This window comes from Macaca mulatta, chromosome 1 (assembly GCF_049350105.2).
Source record: "Macaca mulatta isolate MMU2019108-1 chromosome 1, T2T-MMU8v2.0, whole genome shotgun sequence".
NCBI classification, from domain to species: Eukaryota; Metazoa; Chordata; class Mammalia; order Primates; family Cercopithecidae; genus Macaca; species Macaca mulatta.
In genome coordinates this window covers 19,769,419-19,797,414 of record NC_133406.1, presented here as the reverse complement: position 1 = coordinate 19,797,414, position 27,996 = coordinate 19,769,419, and the positions used below count along the sequence as shown (strand labels likewise).

General features: G+C 45.1%; 1 protein-coding gene and 1 long non-coding RNA gene across 5 annotated transcripts in view; one reads left to right on the top strand and one right to left on the bottom strand.

The window, feature by feature from the left end:
* Window positions 1-6,192: 6,192 nt before the first annotated feature.
* Window positions 6,193-19,873, bottom strand: LOC114678945 (uncharacterized). Its single transcript, XR_013416086.1, has 3 exons — window positions 19,695-19,873; window positions 16,683-18,344; window positions 6,193-8,417 (listed from the first exon to the last, which is right to left on the bottom strand). It is a non-coding gene; the product is annotated as an uncharacterized LOC114678945 (long non-coding RNA).
* The window catches only part of RAB4A (RAB4A, member RAS oncogene family), a 34,248-nt gene continuing 26,081 nt past the window's right edge, over window positions 19,830-27,996 (top strand). For 3 of the 4 annotated variants that reach the window (XM_015125766.3, XM_078002562.1, XM_028826814.2), the window contains exon 1: window positions 19,830-20,089. Coding sequence is in view for 1 of the 4 variants with exons in the window: in NM_001257551.1 (NP_001244480.1) it covers window positions 20,059-20,089 (31 nt within the window). In the remaining 3 variants the exon portion in view is untranslated. 4 annotated transcript variants of the gene reach the window in all.

Sequence of the window (27,996 nt, the reverse complement as noted above, 5' to 3'; positions counted from 1 at the left end):
AAGATCTCTCAATGCTTCACATAGAAACTTCATCTGATCTTGCCGGGCGCGGTGGCTCAAGCCTGTAATCCCAGCACTTTGGGAGGCCGAGGCGGGTGGATCACGAGGTCAGGAGATCGAGACCATCCTGGCTAACATGGTGAAACCCCGTCTCTACTAAAAATACAAAAAACTAGCCGGGTGTGGTGGCGGGCGCCTGTAGTCCCAGCTACTCGGAGGCTGAGGCAGGAGAATGGCGTGAACCCGGGGGGCGGTGAGCCAAGATCGCGCCACTGCACTCCAGCCTGGGTGACACAGCGAGACTCCGTCTCAAAAAAAAAAAAAAAAAAAAAAAAAAAGAAACTTCATCTGATCTCTTAAGGATCAAAAAATGGCTTTCTGGTTTTTATTTTTTTCCTTTCTCTCTCTCTTTTAATATCTCACATATACTTTAACCACCATAAATTCAAGTTTTCTCTTACTCAGACATGAGTTGCTTAACAATAGAATAATTCATTTATTTATTTCTTGACATTGCCCTTTTGAAGGTCTTAGGTTTTAGGTTTCCTAAAACTCCGAATACTTTTGGCCATCATTATCCAGGGAAAGCCTGAAGATACGCCAAAGCACAAGGACAAAAGACACCTTGTCAGATCTAATTAAGCGCTCCAGCACCAGGGGCACGGGGAGCAAGAGAAAAATACAGAGTCAGAAACTGAGCTGAGTTCTATGCCAGTACATAAAGGCCTGCTTCACTGTGGACTGGGGCAGGGAGGCCTTCATCTCGCTCTAAGCTGTGTGAAGTACTTCCCACAATGCTAAGTATAGAGCTACTCAATAAAAATTATGCAATGTGGCTGGGCACAGTGGCTCACGCCTGTAATCCTGGCATTTTGGGAGGCCGAGGCAGGTGGATTGCCTGAGCTCAGGAGTTCGAGACCAGACGGGGCAACACGGTGAAACCTCATCTCTACTAAAAAACAAAAAATTAGATGTGCATGGCAGCATGTGCTTGTAATCCCAGCTACTGGGAAGGCTGAGGCAGGAGAATTGCTTGAACCTGGGAGGCGGATGTTGCAGTGAGCCGAGATGGCGCCATTGCACTGCAGCCTGGGTGACAGCATGAGACTCCATCTCAAAAAAAAAATTATGCAATGCTTAATAAACTCTCTCTTCTCCTGATCCTCCTTTCTCTCCTCCTCCTCCTCCTCCCACCACCACATCTCTCCTCATTCCAGGTGGCTTTAAATACCAGCTGTATAATAAAGCCTCCAACATTTATTTCCCCAACCTTGACCTCTCTTGACTCATACATCCACCTGTCTACTCAACATCCCTGTGTGATAATTAACAAGCAGCTCATGCTCTAAAAATCTTGATTTCTGCATCCTCTATGTGGCAGACGATATTGACTAAAGATGGGCACAATATCTCCTGTCACACATGTTCTTCTACAATGTGACATCGACACCCTCCCATCTAGGGCCAGGGTCAGTGTCTCCTCCCTTTGAACTCGGACCAATCTTCGTGACTCCTTGAAGCAATAAAGGACAGCAGAAATGAGACTATGGGACTTCTGAGACCAAGGCATGAAAATGTCACATGCTTCGTATCTTGTTTTCTTGGTAGATCACTTTTGAAGCCCAACCTCCATGCCGTGAGGGAGTGAACCCCAACATGAAGAGGTGCAGGAGTTCTGGCTGACATCGCAGCTGAGGGCCCAGCTGACAGCCAGCATCCACAGCCAGATGCGTGAGTAACAAGCTTCCGATGGCTCCAGCCAGCCTTTGAGCTGCCCTAACGAATCCCACCTGCACCCGTCCCCACTGAGCCCTGCCCAGGCTGCAATTGGTGAGTAAATCAAATGATTGCTGATGTTTTATGCCACTAAGTACAGGATGGTTTGTCACTCAGCAGTAGGTAACTGAAACGCATCCGCCGAAACCTGCTCTGATAATAGAGCCATTATCTACTCCATTGCTCAGGAAAAACTCCACTTTTCATCTCCCAGCAAATCCAGTGGATTCTGCCTTCAATTATATCCAGAATCTAGCCATTTCCTGTCACTTCCCTCCCCATCCCCCACCCCAAGCCTCTATCATCTTTCAGGATGGGCAACAGCCCCTAATGGCTCCCCATGCCTGGGCTTTGTCCCTTATGGCCTAGTCTCCATGAGTCTTTAGCATCCTAGTGCCGCTTGTGAATAATTGTCTTGTGCCCTGTCCCTTAATCGTATCAAGTCTCACTCAGAATTTAAAAATAGAAAAATGCTTTCAGTGGCCTACAAGACCCCATACTCTGCCCTACACAGCCTGGTTCACTCCCCATGCCATTGATCTCCCTGCCCCGACTGCTGTCCCTGCAGGCCCCACCCGTATGCTCTCATCTCAGGGTCTTTGTCTTCTGCAGGGCTCTTTCCCCAGATACCACAGCCTTTGCTCCCTCCCCCTCCCCTTTGGTCTTGGTACAAATGTCTCCTTATGGAAGAATCCTGCAGGCACCCTACTGAAAGCAGAACTATGGCTTCCCCCCCCCCTCGCCCTCCCGGCAGGCCCGACCTCCTCACTATTCGTTTTTTCACTGTACTTATCACCCCTGATGTGCTAGTGTGCTAGATATTTACTTATTTGCCACATCTGTCTCCTCCCACACGCAAGTATTGCTCCATGAGGTCAGGAACTCTGCTTTCTTTACTGCTGCATCCCCAGGAACCATAACAGCACCTGGAATTAATGAGCATGCAATGAGTACTTGCTGAGCAGATGTGAATGAATTACTTTGAAACTGACGCCAAAGGGCACCGTCAACACAGAGGTGAGTGAGTCAGAATAGTCCCGCCTTTGTTCCCGCTCCCTTAGGATAGTTTCTCTTTACTTGACTTCTTAAGAAAATTCATCAACAAGTTAATCACAAGGAAAATACTGAGGGATTTTCCTCACTGCCCGACATTTAGAAAATACTCTGCATCTTTCTTCAGCCTCTAGGCTTCCTGACATTCCTTGAAGATGTGAGATCTAAACAAGCACCTGAGACAGCTACTTAACTGAACTGAATGCTTGTAAATATAATCTTGATGATGCTCCCTTGGAGGTAGAATTGTGTACCTCGAAGTTACTGAGACTTTCTGCTACTCTAGAAACCACTTCCTGTGCTAAGTGCAAAATATGCATGATTTTATCTGTGTTCAGAAAGAAAAGTCAGAAAATTAAATTACAGTGATAGCTTATCTAATGCACAGGGCATTTTTCTTTTATCAACTAGAAGACTTTAAAAATCAAATATGTAATTTATATACCTTATAGAAAAATTGTAAAACATACATTAAAAAGTAAATTTTAAAAAAAAGTAAACAAAAATAATTTAAAATTCCAGAGGCTGGGTGCAGTGGCTTATGCCTATAATCCCAGGACTTTGGGAGGCCGAGGCACGCAGTTGGGGCCAGGAGTTCAAGACCAGCCTGGTCAACACAGTGAAACCCCATCTCTACTAAAAATACAAAAATTAACCAGGCATGGTGGTGCACGCCTGTCATCCCATCTACTTGGAAGGCTGAGGCACAAGAATCTCTTGAACCCCAGAGGCAGAGCTTGCAGTGAACCAAGAATGCGCCACTGCACTCTAGCTTGGGCGATAGAACAAGATTCCATCTCAAAATTAATTAATTAATTAGTTTAATTTAATCTAATCCCAGAGATAACAATTATTACTTGATGCATATTCTTTTACCATTTTGTCAATGTATCCATCTACACATTTATATTTTTTCTTATTAAAATGGAGCCATACAAAAACAACTGCTTGAAGTCTGTTTGAAGTCAGCTTTGCCCTTTAAGATTTCAAAGATAGGCCGGGCGCGGTGGCTCACACCTGTAATCCCAGCACTTTGGGAGGCCAAGACGGGTGGATCACCTGAGGTCAGGAGTTCGAGACCAGCCTGGCCAACATGGTGAAACCCCGGGTCTACTAAAAATACGAAAATTAGCCAGCGTGTAATCCCAGCTACTCAGGAAGCTGGGAGAATGGATTGAATCCAGGAGGTGGAAGTTGCAGTGAGCCAAGATAGCGCCACTGCACTCCAGCCTGGGCAACAGAGCGAAACTCCATCTTAAAAAAAAAAAAAAAAAAAAAAAGATTTCAAAGACGTAGAACCTTTACAAGTCTTCAACGTTGTCTGTAGGGAGAAGATCTCAACACACAGCTCAGGACATCCAGCTCCTGGTTCCTATTCAGCACAACATTAAATGACAGGACCTTGGGTGGAAATACTTTCATCCTCAGAGTGTCAATTTCCCTGCCTGTTAAAATGAGACAGGTAACTACAAAAGCTAGACACAGATAAACTCTGTGGCTTCTCCCCTTGGGTGCCAAAATGTTAAAGCTTTGAAAATGGCAGAGTATTTTCAGGTGTGGCATCACACTGCCACCCCTAGGCTCATTAGAGATGTCCTAGAAAGACTGAAGCCTCAAGACACCCTAGATCCTAGCTACCTTTATTCAAAAGCTGGATAATTTACATGCTAGGGGGCATTCTTACAGAAAATGCCATTCATGCATGCGTTCATTCACTCAAAAAATGTACAGTGAACACCCATCCTGTGAAGAGCTAGATTTAAAAAAAGGTTAGAAAGCATGACTGATACGTGCCTTCAAGAAACGGTCTAGGGGTAGTAAGTATATAGGCGAGTACATAAGAAATTATGACACAGCCTGGTGGTCGCCATGGAATACGGAAAGGAGCACTGGAAAGTCGCAGTGGGGCTGCCCGCTGTGACTGAGTAGTTCACGAAAAGCTCATGGAAGACGTGACACCCTGAGTCTTGGCGAAGGAACAGGATCACAGAGCACAGTGATTACAGAAGGTTGGAGAAGGAGGACAAGATGGGAAGAAAGGAACTTTAAGGCAGAAAAAGCTTCCTGCACAAAACCCACCGCATGTCTGGAAATGATGAGTGGTTCTGAAGCACCAGAGCAGGAGTGTGCCTGGCAGTAGATGAGAAGGGGCAGAGAGTGGGGTGGCCAGGCCTGGAAGGACACCAGCTTCAGAGTCAGAAGAATCCGGGCTCCCCTAAACTCAACCATTCACTTGAGGGTGTGGGGTGGGAGTGAGGCAGGTGCTGAATCAGCCAGATTTCAGCTCTGAGCTTCTCCTTATCTCTAAAATGGAATCATAAAATCCACTTCTTGCAGAGTTCTTGTAAGAATTAGAAAGAGAGTGTGAAAAGTGTCTGCCATGTGACGATAAGGTTATTGTTATTAAAAGTAAGTTGGAGTCAGATCGTGGTGTGCTAAAGAGGTTTATTATCCTTTGGGCAGTGGGGGTCACGGAAGGATTTAAACAGGGAATTACACAATTCGATTCACATTTGACAGAGCTCTCTGTGGAACCAATGGTACTTAATCTTGGAGCCCCTTGAAATTCTATCTAGAATATTCTGTGTAAGTGCATATGTGTACTTTACTCAGGAAGAGTCCCTAGTTTTCATTAGGTCACAGTGAGCCTGTGACCCCATACAGGTTGAGAATCACTGACAAGAGAAAAAACACGTTGGGCATGGTGGGGTGGGCAGGAAGGGGAGGTGGAAAGAATGAGGAGATGCCATATTGTAAAAATACTCACCAGACCTGTGGAGAGGGCCAGCCACAGTGGGTGAGCCATCGGGGAAGTGGGTCCTCCAGTCCCAGTCTAAACCCTGGGTGACTTCAGTCTCACAAGAGACGCCAACTGAGAAGCACCCAATTAAGGTGCTCTCGATTCCTGATCCACGGAGACTGTGTGAAAGAATAAGCTCATTATTTGAAGCCACTAAGTTTTGGGGTTCATTATAGAGCAACATATGACTGATACATTCCTTTAAGTTACCACAACTCCATTCCTGGGCATCACTGCCTTTGGCTCATTCGAGAGTCATGTTTTCATAAGAAACTTCTTTGTAACATTTCCACTCATAGACCCTGGCAAACTGACTTCACAGTCTAGTTTTTTTTTTTTTTTTTTTTTTTTTTTGAGATGGAGTCTCGCTCTATTGCCCAGGCTGCAGTGCAGTGGCACCATATCGTCTCACTGCAACCTCTGTCTCCTAAGTTCAAGTGATTCTTCTGCTTCAGCCACCTGAGAAGCTAGGAGCTAGGATTACAGGAACCTACCACCACACCTGGCTAATTTCTTTCTTTCTTTCTTTCTTTCTTTTTTTCTGGTAGAGATGGGCTTTCACCATGTTGGCCAGGTCAAACTCCTGACCTCAAGTGATCCACCCACCTCAGCCTCCCAAAGTGCTGGGATTACAGGTGTGAGCCACTGTGCCCGGCCAGAGCCTAGCTCTTAATCATTCCGCTCTACTACCTCCCACCTTCCTTTCTTTATGTAATAAGATGGCAGTATACAGTGCTGTACAATAAACAAAATGTTTTTATATACATAGTCACACTTCATCCTCATAGGGATCCTGAGGCAGGAGAACAGTTACTTTTGTATTTCTCCATTTTGCAGTTTATAAAGCTGAGGCTCAGAAAAATTGAACTTCTTTTCCCAAGGTCATTCAGGTACTAAGTGGTAGATGGGATTCAAAGCAGTTCTTCTGACTCGAATCCCAGGTTATTTCTGTATTCGTCTGCTTGGGCTGCCATCACAAAGCAGCACAAACTGGGAGGTTTAAACAACAAACATATCTCATCTCACAGTTCTGGAAGCTGAAGTCCAAGATCAAGGCATCAGCAGGGTTAGAACCTTCCGAGGGGTTGAGAGAGACTCTATTCCACGCCCTACTGCTGGCTTCTAGGGGGTGCTGTCAATCCTTGTGCATCCTCAGTCTGCAGGTGCATCACTCCAGTGTCTGTCTCCATTGTCACATGGCGTTCTCTCCTTGTGTGTCTCTCTCTTCCTTTTTTTTTTTTTTTTTTTTTTGAGTCAGGGTCTCCCTTGTTGCCCAGGCTGGAATGCATTGATATGATTATAGCTCACTGCAGCCTCGGACTCCTGGACTCAAGCCATCCTCCCACCTAGCCTTTCAAGTAGCTGAGACAGCTGCATGCCACCATGCCTAGCTAATTTTTAAATTTTTAGTAGAGATGAGGTCCCAATATGTTGCCCAGGGTAGTCTTAAAGTCCTGGGCTCAAGTGATCCTCCTGCCTCAGCCTCCCAAATCGCAGGGATTACAGGTGGGAGCCACTGCACCCAGCCTCTCCTCCTCTTACAAGAACGCCAGTCATATTGGATTAAGGGCTTGGCCTAACGACCTCACCTTAACTTCATAATTACATCTGCAAAGACCCTTTTCCCAAATAAGTTTGCATTCACAAGTACTGGGGCTTAGGACTTTAACATGTCTTTTGGTGGGGGATACAATACAACCCATAGCATTTTCATAACTCATATTTTCCATTAGCAGACAATCTTTAGAGCATCGTTGGACTGGGCCTAAACTGCAAATTCTTGGACTCACCCTGCTGGTGCCAGCCTTGTCACAAAGCACAGCCTGGGAAACCAGCATTCTGGAAGCGTATGTCAGTGAACCCACCAGGGGGCACTACGTGACCAGAAAATAACCCCAAAACACCAGCGGTTTCATTAAATTCCATTCTGTTAATGAATATTGTTTCTTAACTTTATTTCTTAAATCAGCAACTTCACATTTGATAGAGAGTCAAGGATTTCCCAATATTCGAATCACAGATTTCCGAGCAGCTTTAAAACTCATCGTTCCCCTATATGTAGCAGTGGATTGCTAGTTAGCCCTACCAGATCCTTGAATTGCTCTGGAATGCCAGGTGGAGCTAAATTGAGGGGTCAGGAACTCCTATTGGATTTGAGATTCAAGTGAGATCATACATCTAAAAATAAATTGAAGAGCAGGATAGCCAATCTCTGCAGGGCTGGGGTCGATCTATCTCTGGGAGGTAATGTTCAACTCTAAGCAAAGCTGCACGAGAAGAGAAATCTGCATTCGTCTGCTGTTTCCTGGCTGGCCCCACTACTCCTCCCTTCCTTCCTGTTCAGACACATGTCCCACAAACTTGCCCCCAAACCCCATTGCCTACCAGGTCCCAAAGAGGCCCCAAGTTCCAAAGCCACTTCCCCCACAACCACGATTTCCAGCTTCCTTAAAGTCAGCTGTAAGGAAAGGCCTCTCCTTAACTGAAACAAAATGTGACATTCTTTTGGGCAAACCAAGAAGGGACCTGGAAGGCAAACCCACAGGGTTTTCCCTCATGCGTCAGTATCAGCAGTGCCTGAGTCCCACCCCGGCGTGGTGAATCTATTCCTTAGGATTCTGGCATTTCGCCTTAACACACACTGCACTCATCTGGGCTGATTCAAAGACTCGGCATATTCTCTCCACGGTCATCCTTACCGTGTGCTTACAGGTGGTGCCAGCACTCATTCATTCATTCCATAGATGTTTGTTCGGCACCTAAAATGTGCCTGACACTGGGGCAGATGCTACAGGAGAAAAAAAAAGAAAAAGAAAAAGAAAGCTCAAATCTCTCCCCTCAAAGATTTTACATTATCAGCTCAGAGGGCTCCAAACTCCTTGCCCAGCCAATACCCAACAATTCCTAGAGAATGGGGGCAGGGGGAGTAAATTTTTAAAAGAAACTGAACAGATAATGCTTTAAGAAGGAAATCAACCATCTTAACAGAGAGGATCGAGGAAAAGTTCTGAGTCGAGATCCTCCCTAAGAAAGGAGGGAGAGGGCCGGGTGCGGTGGCTCATGCCTGTAATCCCAGCTCTTCGGGAGGCTGAGATGGGAGGATCGCCTGAGGTCAGGAGTTCAAGACCAGCCTGGCCAACGTGGTGAAACCCTGTCTCTACTAAAAATGCAAAAATTAGCTGAGCGTGGTGGTGGGTGCCCGTAATCCCAGCTACTTGGGAGGCTGAGGTAGGAGAATTGCTTGAACCCGGGAGACAGAGGTTGCAGTGAGCTGAGATCGCACCACTGCATTCCAGCCTCGGCAACAGAGCAGGACTCCATTTCAAAAAAAAAGAAAGAAAGAAAGAAAAGAAAGGAGGGAGAATACAGGAGGGAGAGTGAGACTCAGGAAAGAGCAGGGGGAGTTGACAACTACCCTTTCTACCAGCTCTCATTTAACCCATAGTGTGTTTCTAACCCATAGATATTTCTGACTGAGAAATATCTCCAAGCAACATGTCCTCACTGCTCAGACATAAGGATTTTCTCACTCACAGCATTTAATGCTCTATTCAATCTCTGCTATTCCCTGTTCCATTTTCCACAAGCGGCAGTGCCTGTATCCTTTAGGAACAAAACCATTCCTCAACCCACAGCAGGATTTCTCCAAATGTGGGACCACCTGCATTAGAAATACCTGGGGTCGGTCAGGCACGGCAGCTCATGCCTGTAATCCCAGCACTCTGGGAGGCCGACGGGGGTGGATCACCTGAGGTCAGGAGTTCAAGACCAGCCTGGCCAACACGGTGAAACCCCACCTCTACTAAAAATACAACAATTAACCTGGCATGGTGGTGTGCACCTGTAATCTCAGCTACTCAGGAGGCTGAGGAGGGAGAATCACTTGAACCCAGGAGGCAGAGGTTGCAGTGAGCTGAGATCACGCCACTGCACTCCAGCTTGGGTAACAGAGTGAGACTCCATTTCAAAAAAAGAAATAATAATAATAATAATAATAATAATAATAAATGAAGGCAGAGATAGGAGTGATGCTTGCTGGGAACACCAAACATGTCCAGTAAGGCACCTGAAGCCAGGAGAGAGGCCTGGAACAGATTTTCCCTCAGCTCTAGGAGGGAAGCAACTCTGCTGACACCTGACCTCAGACTTCTGGCCTCCAGAACTGTCAGACAATAGATTTCTGTTGTCCAAGCCACTCAGTCTGTGGTACTTTGTTTCAGCGGCCACAGTCATCTAATCCAGGAAGGTGACATGGTGGGACACTACAGTGTTTGATTGCATGCCTGCTGGCCTAGCTGCTAGTCCACACAATTTCAGGGAAAGGAAGAGAAAGTCTAATGACTCTGACCTAAATCTCTCTCTCTCTCCTGTAAAGTCACAGGGAACATCAATAAATCCAGGAAGCTTTTTCTATTAGGCCTCATTAGTCTTCCATTAAAGGACACATTTCACCAAGCTGATGGATGGAAATGGTATTGGCTACTGTCTGGTCCCAAATAAGAAGCTGGTGGAACACAGATGAAGATGCTTGAAAGGGCAAGAAGGACAGGCTGCTGAGAGGTCTAGAGGTGGACTGGATGGTGGCTGGTCTGTGCAGTGGGGAAACCCCCTCCCCAGTGTCCTGGAGTAGGTTACATCTTCCCATGTGAAAGCCAATAATCCTCTATCAATACTTCTCAAAATCAGCCCAGAAAGGGCTGCAAAAAGGCATAAAAGAACTCCTGGAGGTGACAGAAAAATTCCATATTGGGACGAGGTTGAAGTTGTCACATGACCATGTACATCTGTCAAAACTCACTGTACACTTAAAATTGGTGAATTTTGTCATATGTAAATTATACCCCAGTAAAGCTGATTAAAATGTTAAAATCAACTCATAAAAGAAAATTTCTGTTGGTGGTGTTCAGGGAGAAATTTTTTTTTTTTTTTTGAGACGGAGTCTCACTCTGTTCCTCAGGCTGGAGTGCAGTGGCGCGATCTTGGCTCACTGCAACCTCCGCCTCCTGGGTTCAAGCGATTCCCCTGCCTCAGCCTACCGCGTAGCTGGGATTATAGGCATCTGCCACCATGCCCAGCTAATTTTTACAGTTTTAGTAGAGACGGGGTTTCACTGTGTTAGCCAGGCTGGTCTCGAACTCCTGACCTCGTGATCCATCCGCCTCGGCCTCTCAAAGTGCTGGGATTACAGGCGTGGGCTATGGAGAATTTTTTTTAAAGCAGTTGTTGTGTAAACTATCTTTTTCATAAGAAACCAGGCTGAAAACAGGCCATTTAATTTGAAACACAGTATTTGAAAATAAAAAAGTAAATAAAAGATAATTCTATGGTACTTTTATCAGAATATGGAGGAAACACAGAAATATAATTAAAAAGAAAAGAGGAACCTGAAAATCCTCTTTTTCTGAATACAAAACAAGAATTTAAATGACTCGAATGAATAATCCCTGGGTATCAATGCTGTTAAATGCAGAAATAGCAGAGATGCATCACACTAGAATGGATGGAAGATTTGCGGTAACTTTCAAATGAGAAGGTGAAGGTAGGAAATTATCATATCACTGAACTCAAGAACTCTATCCACAACTCTAGTCTTGGCTTAATGTTGTAGACTGTTACATCAAGCATTTGTAGCATATTCCTGTTAGATAAACAAAATCTATATGCTTTGGAGGATGACAAACTCAAATATCTGAGTTTAATATTAGAGGACTGGATGTCAACTTCAGGACTATATTCTATCTTAAAGCTAACCTGAGCTTATGCTGAATTTATAGAAGTGCTCTGGGAATGTTTTCTATCATAAACCCTTTCTCATCTGTGTCTCCACACTTATTTGGCACCACAGTACAATAAAGAGCCCTGGTTTAGATGTCACCCTTGACTATAATATAAAGATAAGAAGAGTAACCTTGTCAGGTGGTATAAGGATCAAGGGAAGTGACACAAAGCATCCAGAACAGGGTCTGGATCAACGGAGAGCTCTTTTCCTTAGGCATTAAATAATTCTATGCCTTTTGGAATCATAGCTCTGTGTTTTGGGCTTTTTATACCGCATTTTTAAAAGGAGAGGTTTCAGTTTGGTTTGGTTTGAGAGAGAAATTCCAACACTGATACATACTAGCTGTGGAAACTGGACAAAATATGTAATCCATTTGGGCCTTTGTTTCTTCATCTGTAAAATAGGATAATACCTCCCTATAAATCTGTTGTAAGGATTAGGTTTTATAATACACGTAAAGCGGCCGGGCGCAGTGGCTCACTCCTGTAATCCCAGCACTTTGGGAGGCCGAGGCGGGCGGATCACGAGGTCAGGAGATCTAGACCATCCTGGCTAACACGGTGAAACCCCGTCTCTGCTAAAAATACCAAAAAAAAAAAAAAAAAAAAATTAGCCGGGCGTGGTGGTGGGCGCCTGTAGTCCCAGCTACTCGGGAGGCTGAGACAGGAGAATGGCGTGAACCCAGGAGGCGGAGCTTGCAGTGAGCCGAGATCGCGCCACTGCACTTCAGCCTGGGCGATGAGCAAGACTCCATCTCAAAAAACAACAACAACAACAACAAATAATAATAATAATACACGTAAAGCACTTAGCACTATACCTAGTGTTTATCAAGTACTCAATAAATTATACTAGTATTAGATGATACTCTAGTTTTATTATAGCCTTCCCACAATCACGTGGTGGCATATAAGAGATCCATTATTTTTTTTTTTTTTTTGAGATGGAATCTCTCTCTGTCACCCAGGCTGGAGTACAGTGGCATGGTTTTGGCTCACTACAGCCTCTACCTCCCAGGGTCAAAAGATTCTCCTGCCTCGGCCTCCCAAGTAGCTGGGATTGCAGGCGTGCACCACCACATCCAGCTAATTTTTGTAGTTTTAATAGAGACAGGGTTTTACTATGTTGATCAGGCTGGTCTCAAATTCCTGACCTCAAGTGATCCACCCACCTTGGCCTCCCAAAGTCCTGGGATTACAGGCAACACTGGCTGTTTTAAAGGGGAAGTGTTATTTATTTTTGGTTTTGTTTATTTACATTTTAATAGGATTGCTCTAGCAGCTGTGTTGAGAAAAGACGACACAGGGAGACAAGCATAGAAGCAGGAAGGGGAGGTCGCTGCAAAAGGCAGCAGAGAGGTGAGGCGGGCTGATGCAGGAGGTGACCGGGGTGGGGGTGGGGGGGGCAGTGCAAGTAGCAGAAGCAGATTCTGGATGCTCTGACAGTACAGCCTGTAGGCGTTGCTGATGGATCAAATGTGGGCATAAGAAGTCAGGCAGGACTCCAAGGTTTGGCCCTGGTGTGATGGTTAATATTAAGTGTCAACTTGATTGAAAGATTCACAGTTTTGTTCCTAGGTGTCTCTGTGAGGGTGTTCCCAAAGGAGATTAACATTTGAGTCGGTGGACTGGGAGAGGCTGACCTACCCTCAATCTGGGTGGGCCCCATCTAATCAGCTACCAGAGCGGCTAAAATAAAGCAGACTTGCTGAGTCTTCTGGCCTTCATCCTTCTGCTGTGCTGGATGCTTCCTGCCCTCGAACATCAGCCTCCAAGTCCTTCACCTTTCGGACTCTTAGACTTACACCAGTGGTTTGCCAGGGCCTCTGGGGCCTTTGCCCACAGATAGAAGGCTGCACTGTTGCCTTCCCTATTTTTGAGGTTTTGGGACTTGGACTGATCCACCACTGGCTTCCTTGCTCCTCAGCTTGCAGACAGCCAATCAAGGGACTTTACCTTGTGATCGTGTGAATCAATTCTCCTCAATAAACTCCCTTTCATATATACACGTATCCTATTAGTTCTGTCCCTCTAGAGAACCCTGACCCTGACTAATACAACTGGCAAACTGCCATTTACTGAGATACAAAAAATTGCTGAAGGCACTAGTTTGGTCAAGAAATCTGGATGTTTAGTTTGTTTGTTTGTTTGTTTGTTTGTTTGTTTTGAGACGGAATGGCTTCGTCCAGAGCAACAGTCTGGGCTCTGTCGCTCAGGCTGGAGTGCAGTGGCATGATCTTGGCTCACTGCAACCTCTGCCTTCCAGGTTCCTGCGATTCTCCTGCCTCAGCCTCCTGAGTAGATGGGACTACAGGTGCGCGCCACCATGCCTGGCTAATTTTTTGTATTTTTTAGTAGAGATGGGGTTTCACCATATCGTCCAGGCTGGTCTTAAACTCCTGACCTCGTGATTCACCCGCCTTGGCCTCCCAAAGTGCTGGGATTACAGCTGTGAGCCACCGTGCCCGCCCTTGGTTTTTATTTCGTTAGTATTAAGAAGCCTGATAGGCATTCATTCAAGTGGACGTATCAAGTAAGCAATTGTACACAGAAGCCTAGGCAAGCTAGAAATTAAGGAATCATCAGCTTTAGATCGTATTGAAAGCCTTAAGACCAGATGAAATGAATGAGCAAGTAAGTGACTGCAGAGAAAGAGTGCCACAGACTGAGCTCTGGAGTCAGACGGGAGGAAGAAGCAGCACTCCCTGAGCTGGGGGTTGCCCAGAGTTGTACAGACAGAGAGACAGAGAGAGGGCCAGAGGTTTGCAGAGGGTTCCCTTCGAGTCTTCTACTGAGCAGTGCAGGCAAGTGAAGAAATACCTGCATTTCTCCTACCGTGGTAGGCACTCCTACCCCATGCCAGATAAAGAATCACCTGCAAATATTACAGAAAACAATCCCAAGCACTCATGCACGGCCCAGAGGAACTCCCAATTCCGCCAATCATGGTGAAAACCTTCATAACTCAAGGACTTGTTGAGTAGAACGCTGCTCAGGGCCCACCCCCCAAAAACGCCTAAAAACAAGATTTGAAGCATCAAGCTCTTTCCAAAGAACTTATCTGCACCCCTGAACAAAGCTCAAAAATATTTATAAAAATAAACGTTATATGTATCTCAAAGTAAACTTGTTAATGTCTGGCATTCAATAAAAAATTATCTGGCTTGTAAAGTAGGAAAATATTACCTACAATGAAGAGAAAAGCCAATCAATATAAACAATCTCAGAAATGACTTAGATGGTAAAGTTAGTAGAAATGACACATGTTCCATATGCTCAAGAAGCTGGAGGAGGGCCTGAGAGCGTGATTACTAAACACGGAAACCAGAATGTAGGTCCAGACACCGAGTGAAACTTCTGCAGGTGAAACAGCAATGCCTGAGAGGAAAATTACGCTGGATGGAATTGACAGCAGATTAGATACTATAGGAAAGATGAGTGAATTTAAAGACACAGCAATGGAATTACACAAAAATGAAAAACAGAAAGAAAAAAGACTGACAAAAAATGAACAAAGCCTGAGTTAGCTGTGAGACAAATTCAAGTGACCTAGTATTTTGTGCAGTAGAATCGCCAAAGGAAAGGAGAGGCAGGGGCAGAAAAAATATTTTAAGAAATAATGGCTGAAAAAATTCCAAATCTGATAGCAACTATAAACTCAAAGACCAGAGAAGTTCAGTGAAACTCAAGGACAAGAACTTTAAAGAAAATCAACACCAAGGCACATCATAATCAAATTGCTTCAGACCAGTGATACAGATGAAATCTTAAAACCAAGCAGAGATAAAAGACACATTGCATGAAAGAAATAAAGATAAGAATGGCAGTTGACTCCTTATCGGAAACAAAATAAGCCGGAAAACACTAAAACAGTATCTTCACGTTAGAAAAAAAAAAAAATTGAAAACTCTAAAAATCAAAACTGAGCAAAAATAGCCTCAAACACAGAAGTGAAATAAAGACTTTTTTGGATATATAAAAGCTGAAAGAATTAGTCACCAGCGGATCTACACTTCAAGATCTGTTAAGGAAAGCCCTGCAGGCAAAAGGGAAATGAGACCATGGAAATCTAATCTGCACAAGAGAATAAGGAGTCCTAGATATGGTAACTACATGAGTAAATATAAAATACTTTTTTCTTATCGTTTAAATCTATTGAAAAGAATTGGCTGGAAGTGCAGTATATACGTACGAAGTATTGAATATTATTCAGTCTTAAACAGGAAGGAAATTCTGACATATTCTACAATGTTACAGATGAATCTTGAGGGTATTATGCTAAGTGAAATATGACAGTCAGGAAAAGACAAATACTGTATGACTCCATTTATATGAGGTACTGTATCTAGAGAGGCCAATTCCTAGAGACAGGAAGTAAAATGGTGGTTGCCAGGCACTGTGGGGAGAAGTGAATTGGGGAGTTATTGTTGAACAGGTACAGAGTTTCAGGTTTGCAAGATGAAGCGTTCTGGAGATGGATGGTGGTGATGGTTGCACAACAATGGGAATGTATTTAATGCCACTGAACTGTACATTTCAAGATGGTTGAGATGGTACATTTTATGTCTATTTTACCACAATTGAAAGGAAAAGAGAGAGAGAATCAGTAGCTTATTAAGTAAAAACAATAACAATGTATGTGGGTGTACAACATATGTAGAAGTACAACATCCTCAGCACAGATGCTGAGGGAGGATGGAGGTAAATGGTTGTTTCTTACACTCTGTATAGTGTATTACCACTTGGAGGTGGACTGTGATAAACACCTATACTATCAACCCCAAAACCACCACTAAACCTCACAAGAAATTATTTGTCCTAAGCAATAAATGAGATAAAACAATCACAAAAATGCCTCCGTCCACAGAAAAGGCCTAGAAATAGCAGTCTCCTGGAGCAGCAAGCACAAGTGTACACATATATCAAAAATTATCAAAATGTACACTTTAAATATGTGCAGGCCGGACGCCGTGGCTCACGCCTGTAATCCCAGCACTTTGGGAGGCCGAGGCAGGTGGATCACCTGAGGTCAGGAGTTCAAGACCAGCACGGCCAACATGGCGAAACCCCGTTGCTACTAAAAATGCAAAACTTAGCCAGGTGTGGTGGTACGTGGCTGTATGACTGCAATCCCAGCTACTCAGAAGGCTGAGGCAGGAGAATCACTTGAACCCAGGAGGCAGAGATCATAGTGAGCTGAGATCATGCCACTGCATTCCAGCCTATGCAACAAAGCAAGACTCCATCTCAAAAAATAAAATACATACATACATACATATGTGAAGTTATGCCTATTATACTTCAATAAAATTGTTTCAAATAAAAGCACGGTGAGCTGCCTGGACGGGTGAAAATTCCAGTGGTAGCCATAATGTCTTTCCACAGACTTTCTCTTCTCCTTTCTTTCAGGGACACAATAATATTGCATTTCCTGTCCTCTTTGAAATTAAGCGTTGCCACATGACTTGCTTTAGCCCACAAAATGTAAATACAAGTTCTTATAGCAATTAATTCCTGGTAAGTGCCTCTCTAGCTAATGCACAATTGGTCCTAGTGCATTGCCACTCCTACCTGAGTGACTGTGGAGGTGTGTTTAGATAAAACACATTCGGTCAGCCTGGGTCTAGGAGGGCCCATGAGCAAGTCTCTGCTAGTGGGAGTGGACAGGTAGTCTGAGTGAGGAACTTTGCTGTGTAAGTCATCAATGGGTTGAGAGATCTGCATTACTGCAGTTAATCTAGCCCATTCTGACAAATATTCCCTAGCAACAGGGGTATCTGATCACAGACATAGTTTTTTTGACAGTGGAAGGTAAAGTGGCCCAGTGACCTCTGAGGTCTCTACTTTCTTGAAGATGTGAGTTACATGTCATAGTCTCCACCAGCCTGGCTATGGAATTGAGCTTCCAGTTTCAAGTCTCCACTTGTATGTCCAGAACGTGGCTCCTTCTCAAGGTAACACCCAGGGATTGCTGAGTTCCCAAGTGCTCAGACACAAGTCCACTCATTTTCTTCAATTCCAGTTACCAAAGAGAGTCACCATTCCACCGAGGCTGTGACCAGTGCCCTCCACCAGGCCTCACTCCAAGAATCCCATGCATCAAGCCCTAGGGCTCTTCACGTTGGGCATTAAATGCGAGGTCCTGCCACATCCTTTAGCATTGACAGGAAGCAGGAAGGAAAGTATCAGATATTTGAAGGACCACTGACCTGGAAAAAAGTGGGATCTAGTTTCAGCTCAAAAAAATCCTTCTCCATAATTACATTTCCCTTAGACAAATCTCCAACATGTCTAGGCTTTTGTATATCTGTTTTTACTCTGTCACAAACCTCCCCCAAAGAGAAAGGAGATGATAACTGGAGAAAACACAAATTAATTTTGCAATAATTTTTTCTTCCATATAATCAGCAGTGCCTCAGAATCAAAGCAGTCTCTAAAAACATTTTGAAGAAATTTGTTTTCTTTCAAAGACCCAAAGTTAGTAAGATGCAAAGAACCTTCCATAGTATCATTCTAGGATACTGAACTGAACAGCTCCTTCAAACCTCACCCTTGCATATTTCTTCTTCCAATTGTGATACTGCAGTTACATTTGCAAACTAAATGGTCTCTTTAGGTGGTTTTTCCAAAACAGTCTTTCCCAAAGGCCTACCTAAGTCTTCATTTTCCACAAAGTAGAAAACTGCCCACAGCTTTGAAGTGGCAGCACTTCAAAACACCTTGTCCAGGTTTCAGGGATCTCTGGTCCAGTTTCAGTCAATAACACTATCACTGCAGCTCACTGACTTCTTTCTTGTACATAGTGGTTTTTCGCAGGAAGAAAACATCTAACGAATAGGAAAGATTTCAGGTGATGCTGTTTTCTTCCCACTTCCTGGGATCACTGTCTTTCCTCTGAAATGGTTTTAATCAGAACCAATCTACTATACTCAGGAGCCTAAATCAAACACAACATGCAGAGAACCAAACAAGAAAGCAAAAAATGATCTGAGCCATTGAACAAGAAATATATACAAAACAATTTTAGGAAATTGCAGCTCTCACAACCTTTCACCATGGGGCCTTCTCTGTGGTTTAGAAAAAAAACTGCATTTATTTGTTATTAGGATGGGAAAGAAGAGAAAAATACCGACCCAAATAGCCCCTGGGGAAGAGGGAAGCTCTGATGCCAATGTGGAGGATGGAGCCAAATTGACTCAGGAAAAAAAAAAAAAAAAACTTTGTACTGGCATTTTCCACACAGTCCAGGTCACTTGGGAGCTTAGCCAGGGATATTTTGAGCATTCGACAACCTATTGTGAACAAGGTTGGGAACTATGAGGCGCTATGTGGCCCTGATCAAGCTCAGATGGGCCAAATCCTCAACCAAAATTCTCTTTCCCATAAATGTTTATCTCTACATTTCCCACAGAAGGGGATTCTAACTCAGTTTTGCTTCTGAAACCAAACTATCCAAGGCCAGGTGAGATGATTCACGCCTGTAATCCCAGCAACTTGGGAGGCCAAGGAGGGAGGATGCTTGAACTCAGGAGTTCAAGACCAGCCTGGGCAACATAACGAGACCCCATCTGTACAAAAAATTTAAAAATTGGCGTGGTGTGGTGCTGTGTGCCCCTAGCCTCAGCTACTCAGGAGGCTGAGGTGGGAGAATCGACAGGGCTGCGCTGACAAGAGCCAGACCCTGTTAAAAAATAAAAACAAAAAAACTCCTAAATTTGGAAACACATCCCCAGCTGGGGGCCAGGAGATAGTTCTCAGCCGTAATCCAGAACCCTCTAAAATGGGATGTGGAGAGGCTGCTGTCTGTAGTCTTGCGATGACCCTTCAGCATCTGGGCATCTTGAGCTTCTGTCATTCTGCCCACACCTGCTCAGCTCCATTCAAGAGGGCCGGGCAGTTTGGAGTGAAAGCTTAGCTTCCCAACGGGTAAATGAACCCGCCTCCCATTCACAGGGCGGCCTCTGGCTGGACACCTGGGGCCTACTGCCCCCTTGTTACACATTAACCAAGTTCTGGCCTCGATCGTAACTGCGTCAGGGAAGTTTCTTCCTGGCTGACAGCCTCAGATGATGACCGAAGACAATGTCTTTAACTGAGACGGGCCAGTGTGGCAAATGGACTGCTTTCCTCCCCAGTGCAGGCACCTTCCTCCTCTGTTCGGTAACTGGACCCCACTGTCCCCAGCCCTCTGTCACCCCCAAACCTGCCCACCGCCTGCCTCTACCCGGCCTTCCCTGAGGGAAATCGGGACTCAGCCCGCAACGCCCCCACCCGCCGCTCGCCCAGCCTCGGCGCACACAGCCAGGGGACCCAGCCCGCGCACGTGCTTCCGGCGCGCGCCGAAGTCCCCATGCGCCCCGCCCCCGCCTCCCCGTGCGCACGCGCGAACGCGGCGTGGGCCGGGCCTCGGGTAGCCCATCTCCTCTTCCTCCTCGCGGTCGCGGCCGGACGGAGGGTGGAGGTCCCTGCGCCTGCGCGGAGCTGGAGTCCGGCTGGGCCGCAGCCGCTGGGAGGCCGGCGGTTGCCGTGGGGACCGGTCGGGCCCCTCCCTCCTCCGGTCTCCCGCCCCAGGTTCTTCCCCAGCGAGACGCGCCAGCGGACCGCGGGCGAGTGCAGCCGGTGACCCGGCGAGAGGCGGCGCCGCTCCCAAGATGTCGCAGACGGCCATGTCCGAAACCTACGGTACGAGGCCCGGGCTGGCTGGGCGCGCGGATTGGGCCGCGGGGGGCGTCGCCGGCGCGGGGCCGGGCTTGGGCTGCGGGGGTCTTGAGGGTGGCGGTGGCGCCGGCCGGAGCCGTGGGACGGGTCTCGGAAGTGTCTGGGCCTAGGACCGAGATGGGGGACGCGGGCCGCAGAGAGCTCGGGTGGGGTAGCGGGTGCGCCGGGCGCGGGCGGGGCTGTGCACAGCGCATTGGAGTGATCCGCCTTTTCAAGTTTCCTCTTGCTCTTTCTCTGCGCCTGCACTGTTAGCGCTTTTCCCCTCTCAGTCTAATGTAAATAACTGAAGGTTTGGAAAGCCAGCTTGATGTTCCGTTTCAGCTGCTATATTATCCCCAGCGAGCCGTGTGAAGGGCTTAGGGCGACGCCTGTGTTCCTCAAATACTTAAGTTTGACCTTTCCTGGTTTGGAATTCCTTGCTTTACATTGGGATTACGGTGAGGAGTTTCTGATAGACTAATTCATCTCTTCCTCCGGAGACCTCTTCGTTTATTTCTCCCTCCCTCTCAGTGTTTTTTAGTCTTTTCTGAGTTGCATTTTGGCTATTTATAAACATGCCTTGTATCCTTAAGACAGTAAGCACCTTGGAAGCAAAGCCTTGGCTGTTTAATCTTTGTTTCCCCTGCAGCACCCAGACCTGGAGGTGCTCGACAAATACTGTTTTGAATAAGCGAAAGCTTTCCCAGTGCATATACTGTGTGGTGTTTTTTTTTTTTTTTTTTTCCTCCCCTTTTTTGGCCTTGCGTGGTAAGAATAAACAACTTGTACTTTCTTTCAGAGTTGAATATTAATAGATGTTTACCAGTCCCTAATCAGTCTTTCAGATGTGTGTATTCTCAGATTAAGACTTTGATTTGGAGTTTTACAGTCCCAGAGAGAGGCTCAAGTTCAAAATTACATACCTCAAGCCAAATTAGTCCTGTCTCCATCTGTCCTGGCGTGCTGCCTCCTTCTCGGCAACAAATACTGTGGAATGGCATCAGGGAAGCGGGCACCGTGCTGGGAGGGCTGTAAGTCCTGCAGAAAGACAGCAGACACGGCTCTAGTCTCATGGAGCGTACCGTCTATTGAGGGAATGCAGTATTCATCCAATTGTGATACTAATGAGTGAATAATTAAAAACCAGCCAAGAGTTCTTAAGGAGTGTGGTCCGTGAAAGTGTGTTAGAAAGAAAGGTGACCCAGACAGGGGGTGTCGGGGAGGCATTAGCCAGGCAACACACAGAACATCTCAGGCCTGTGGGAAGGGCAACTCAAGAAGGGTGTGTTTTGAGCACCACGCTGGAGAGATGGATGAGGAGACAGAGAGGAGAGGGCCTTGAGGAAGGCGTGAGTCTGTCTTGTAAGAAAAAATGGGAACTTTTGGAAGGGCTTCCATGCTGGGGTCACAGTGCCTTTGGTCCACCTTCAGTGAGTGACTCCTGTGACTGGTACTGCCCTGTTCTTGGTGACAGAGGGGCATGACATCTGTTCCTAGAAGGCTTAGGAAATCCTCCAGTAAGTCGATGCCTTCATCAGGACAAGTGTTTGCAAATGCTTCTGCAAATGGCAGTGGTCTGGTTCTTCCTGTAGAGACCACAGTCAGAAATGTAAGGAAAACATGCTCTTTAGCAATTTTTGGTTGCATCTTTGCACTTCTTTATTTTCAAGTGCTCTTTAGCCCACGCTGAGTTTCTTTAACCTGAGTAAGGAGCACAGAGCACAAGGGAAGGGTGGAATGTCCAAAGAAGAAAAGCAAGTGGGGGTCATGAATCAGTAAGAAAGGACCTTTTATGTTTCATTTTTCGTTTACACAATGATAACAACTGATAAAATAGAGCATATCTTTGGCATCTCCACTTCAGACACAGTTAACTGAACTTTTGAGCTTCACAGATTGATTGCATTCTGATCATAAGGCTTTAACCATTAGTATTCTTATTTCATGATAACTTCCAAGTATGTTTTTACTTTGCAATTCTGAATTGAATCTTTTCTTCTAATAGAGGAAATTAATCAAAAACTAGTAGAAACTAATAAATAGAAAATGAGGCCAGACGTGATGGCTCACGCCTGTAATCCCAGCACTTTGGAAGGCCGAGGGGGCAGATCACTTGAGCTCAGGAGTTCGATACCAGCCTGGCCAACATGGCGAAACCCCAACCCTATTAAAAATACGAAAAATTACCTGGGCATGGTGGTACGCTTGTAGTCCCAGCTACTTGGGAGGCTTAGGCATGAGATTGCTTGAACCCAGGAGGCAAAGGTGCAGTGAGACAAGATTGCGCCACTGCACTCCAACCTGGATGACAGAGTGAGACTCTCAAAAAAAGAAAATGGGCTTTAGAAGGAGCAAGCAGGACAGTTGAAGTTTGCCAAGCTGAAGTAAAAGTCACCTAGAACCAAGTCCTAGGCTGTCACTTGGACATATCAGTGGCCATATTTATATGGCATTGTTCCTTAAAAGTGAAACAGTCAGGCTCCCTTCTGGATATTTGCCTCTGAGCTGGTGAAGGAATGTTTGTCTAACCTTTAAACTCCTTTGTACTCTGTGCTCATTTGCTCTTCTGTAAAAGGAGGCTCTGTGTAGCTTGACAGAGGGATGAGGAAAAATCAAGGGCCAGTGCATGAAATGTACTGGGTTTTTGTTTTTTGTTTTTTTTTTTTTTTCAATCTTTTTTTTTTTTTGGAGACAGGTCCTCACTCTGTCACCCAGACTGGAGTGCAGTGACACAGTCATGGCTCACTGCAGCCTCCACCTCCCTAGCTCAAGTAATCCTCCCACTTCAGCCTCCTGAGCAGCTGGGACCACAGGTGCATGCCACCACACCTGGCTAATTTTTTTTTTTTTTTAAATTTTCTTTGTCAAGACGAGGTCTCTCACTGTTGCAGTGTCATCTCGAACTCCTGGGCTCAAGTGATCCTCATGCCTCCACCTCCCAAAGTGTTGAGATCACAGGCATGAGCCACTGTGCCCTGCTAAAATGTACTGTTAATGAGCTACCTTTCATTAATGTGTTCATTTAATATGCTTTTTAACATATTAAAACAGTATTTCACCTTCCATAGACTGAGTAGTGTTGAACATTTTTTGTTGCTTTGAAGTCACCACTTGAATATTGTACTTTATGTAATATCATGAAGCAAATTGAAATCTTAGGTTTCGGATGTAACCCTTAATCTGAATATGAAACAAAATTCTCCCAAATGTCATTAGATACACTACATTCTTAAAGTCCTGGCTGGTTAGTACGGCTTGGGACTTCCCAAGGAACTCTGCTTCAGCCATCTGAGACCTGGGAGATGACAAACTGGAAGTAATTTTGATGCCAAGCAGCAATGTTCAGAAAGGAGCTAAAAAGTATATGTAGTGGGAAAATGCCAGAAATTTCTTTTAAAATTTTAAGTGCTGGGGCAGTTTGAGAGTGAGGAAAAATCTAATACAAAATCTCTGCATATATTAGAGTTTATGCCATCTACAATGGGAATAATATATGAAAAGAATACAACTCAAATTGCTGGTTCTGTGCTCATTTTTATTAAAATATACTCTTAATGTTTTTATTTTGTGCTTCATTTTGAAAACAGCACAGTATTACAGTATTTGCCATATAATTTTGAGAATTATCAGAATATTTTCCTTTAAAACTGTTTCATTGTAGGCTGTTTGGGTTGAGTTGTGTTCCCCAAAATATCTGTTTAAGTCCTAACCCCTAGTACCCATGAATGTGACCGCATTTGGAAATAAGATCTTTGCAGATGTAATCAAGTTAAGATGAGGTCATCATACTGAATTACAGTGGGCCCTAATTCGTTGCCTGGTGTCCTTATAAGATGAGGGAAACTTAGACACACATGTATTCGGGGAGAAAGAGATGTGAGGATGGAGGCCAAGATTGGAAGGATGCATCTACCAGCCAAGGAGTGCCAAGGGATGGCTGGCAACCACCAGAAGCCAGAGAGAGGTAAGGAGGGATCCTTCCCTAGAGCCTTCAGAGAGAGCTTGACCCTACCAGCACTTTGAATTTGAACGCCTGGCCTCCAGACTGTGAGACAGTAAACTTCTGTTGTTTTAAGCTTCCCAGTTTGTGGTTCTTTGTGATGACAGCCCTAAGAAGCTAAAATATAGGCTTTGTTCATCAAAATACGACTCATGGAGAAATTTAGGATGACAAAGCAAGATGGAGTGAAGAAGATATCCTTGATAAAGGAAGTAACATTTCTTTTCTTTTTTTTTTTTTCTTTGAGACAGTCTTGCACTGTTGCCCAGGCTGGAGTGCAGTGGTGCGACCTCAGCACACCGCACCCTCCACCTCCTGGGTTCAAGCGATTCTCCTGCCTCAGCCTCCCAAGTAGTTGGGACTACGGGTGCCCGCCACCACACCTAGCTAATTTTTTTTGTATATTTAGTAGAGACAGGGTTTCACTATGTTGGTCAGGCTGGCCTCCAAACTCCTGACCTCATGATCCGCCCTCCTCAGCCTCCCAAAGTGCTGGGATTACAGGCGTGAGCCACCGCGCCCGGCTGTAAATAGCATTTCAAAGTCACCTGGTTCCAATAAAGTATGAAATAACTTGCTGTTAGGGAAATCACCCCAATTGCCCTTTACCTCAATTTCATGAAAGAACAGGTAAACATGTCAGCAAAGGAATCCTGTAACACCAAAACAAAGGACATTTCTTCAAGTTGAATAAATATATGACTATACATGTTTGTCATTTTCTTTTTCTCATTCACTGAAAGCTGGTGAACATTTCAAGTACCAAAGTTTGGGAAACATTGCACCAGTGCTTATCAAACTAATGTGCACACGAGACCCCTGGTGTGTTAAAATGTAGATCCTGACTTAGAGGGTGAGGGAGATCTGCATCTGACCAGCTTCCGGGCCATGCAGGTGCTGTTGGTCCAGGGAGACATGTAATGACTCCATGCTCGAAAACTCTGAAAACACGATTTTTTGAAAAAACAAAATATTATTCTTTCTCATGGTCATTTAAACTGTAAAGTATTCCAGCCCATGCCCATGATTTACTGCTGATGCGCTGATGACTTTAACATCTATATTTCTCGTCGCATCCTTCACTCAAACTACAGGTCTTATTTTCAGCTACCTAACTACACCTCGGTGGCCTCCTGGCATCTGAACACAATACGTCCCAAACCCAACAAACTACTCACGCCTATACCCGTCTTCTATTTTTCCTGTGTTTGCCTAGAAGATAAAGTTAGAGTCCATTTTTAATTCTTCCCCATCCTTACCTCCTGGATCTATTTGGTTTCAGAGTCTTTTGAGCTGACTTCTTAACATGGTTTAAGTTACTGTTTACCCTGAAAGATGCAAAGGAAAGTTAAATTAGGGCCAGTTTACATGATTAAAAGGTAAGAAAATTGGGTTTCATTCCAAAGTTCTTCGTCACAGTGACTTGAGCAGCTGTGCTGACTGTCTTGCAGCTTGCCATTCAGCATCCGCACCACTGCCCCTGTGGCAGCTTCCACAGCACCTGGAACCTGGGTTCATGAGGATATGAGAGCCTCCTGGGCCAGGATGGGAGTAGTCTTCCGCTTTAGAAGAACTATATATCTATATATAATATAGATACATAATATATATATATGTATTTTAAATAGTTTATATATAAATCATTTACAATTATATATAATTATTTTATATATATATATAAATAAAAATTGTTATATCAGTGGAAAATAGCAAAGAGCTGGCCTGCTAAGTAACTGGCTTCCTCACATCAGCTTCCTCAGTGCATGTGATCCCAACGAATGGGTCAGGAAAACCAAAGACCCAATCACGAACCTGGAGCAATTGTTGGGGAGCCTGTGCTGCAAATGTTAAATTTACAAGGGTCAGGATTCCTCTGTGACGACAACGTTTAATTCAGGCTTAGGTGAACCGCGGCTCCCACAGGCACACTGCAGAGTCCCATGATTAACTTTTGCTGCCTGTTCCACCTCCTTTACTTCTTATTCTTCTCCTCCACATGTCATGTGTTCCTCTGCTGCCCAAACCTTCCACCTCTCCTAACCAGCATTTCATCAAGGTTTCCACTGTTCAATTCCTCCCTGACCATTGTACCAAAACTTTTTGTCCTTTAAAGTACGTGTCATCTTATATTCTGTCCTCTCCCGGCTCCTCGTTGCTGTTCTCTGATGACCCTGGGGATAGTCCTTACTCAACAAGGTCATCTGTCATATGGTCTTGTTCTTTTGCTCCAACTCCTGACGGATCCTGGGTCACTGCAGTGTCCTTGCAGAGGTCAGTCAACAACTCAGCTCCACAGTTCCTTGATTGATCTCTAGTCAGGATGAAGTTACATCTCTTCTACCACCTCTTCAGGTACTCCCTTCCCTGGCTGCTCCCTGGACTTTGTCACCTATCCCATTCTGACCACTCCAACTCCATCCATTCTTCACTTTCAGAGCTGCAGGCTGCTGGTCCATCTCCTCCCTTTCTTCTTCTTTTTTTTTTTATTTATGTTTGTTTGTTTGTTTTGAGACGGAGTCTCACTCTGTTGCCCAGTCTGGAGTGCAGTGGCACTATCTCAGCTCACTGAAACCTCCACCTCCTAGGTTCAAGTGATTCTTGTGCCTCAGCCTCCTGAGTCGCTGGGATTACAAGTGTGTGCCACCACACCTGGCTAATTTTTGTATTTTTAGTAGAGTCGGGTTTCACCATGTTGGCCAGGCTGGTCTCGATCTCCTAACCTCAAGTGATCTGCCCACCTTGGCCTCCCAAAGTGCTGGGATTACAGGCATGATCCACCATGCCTGGCCCCTTTCTTCTTTTCAGGCAATGAGCTGCTCTCTCTTCAGATAAGACACCCATGGCATTTCCTTCCACCTCGTCCTTTTTCTTTCAGCTACACACACTTTGCACAGCTCCAGCCCTGGCTACCCAGCCGTCTGCCTTGCCTGCTGTGCAGACAGAGCTCCTTTTAGATTGAGATCATTGCAGATGTATGGTCTCTGCTTCCAGCTGGGTACTCAGTAATACTTAGCAATCATTTTTCTTATCCTGGTCACCTCTGTCTTTCTCCACATCAGCTATTTTAAACCTTCACGCATCTCCTCGAGCCCATTCTCTCACTTCTAGTAGATGACCACCAGTAGATGTAAGGAAAAGATGCCATGTCTGCAAACTTGCTTACCTCATCCTTAACCCTTTCTATGTCGTCTCAGAAGAAGGTCTCTTTTGTTTAAAACTAACCCCAGCCTTCTACTTTGGACCCCATCTCTAAAGCTTCAGGTCCCCACTTCACCCATCATGTCTGTTCCCGTCCTTTCTCTTTCCACTGGTAGCTTCCTGGCTTTGCGCCTTCCTCCTTTAACAACCTCTGTCTCTCCTTTCCCTCACAGCTAAACTGCTTATAAGAGCTGTCAGTACTTTTTGTCAACAGTGTCTGTCTTCCTTCATTCTTCAACTGACTGTAATTAGGATTTTGCCCCCACCTGAAGCGATGTTGGTTTCACCAGGGATGCTGATGATCAGTCAGTGGACACTTGGCAGCCTTTTTCTCACTTAGCTTCTCTTTTCACATTCAGCCCTTATGAGAACTGCTTCCCCAAATCTCCACTGTGTTGACTTACAGGTATTTTCAACTTAATCTCTGAATTTGCAATTTATTGTTTTGCCTTAAAGCCTATTCCTCCTCAGAACCTTCAGCATCTCTTATCTCAGTTTTCATAATCACAGACCCTAAGCCTTTAATTCCTAAAGAAGGAAACCTTGTTTAAATGACTCCATTCTACCCAAATTCTAATGCTATACCACGGCACTTAGCCTCTTCTGCCAGGAAGTAAGACACATGAAGTGCATCATACGGTGAGAGGCCATACATTCGTGCTTCCTTTCTGACCTTTGGAAATCTCGAAAGCAA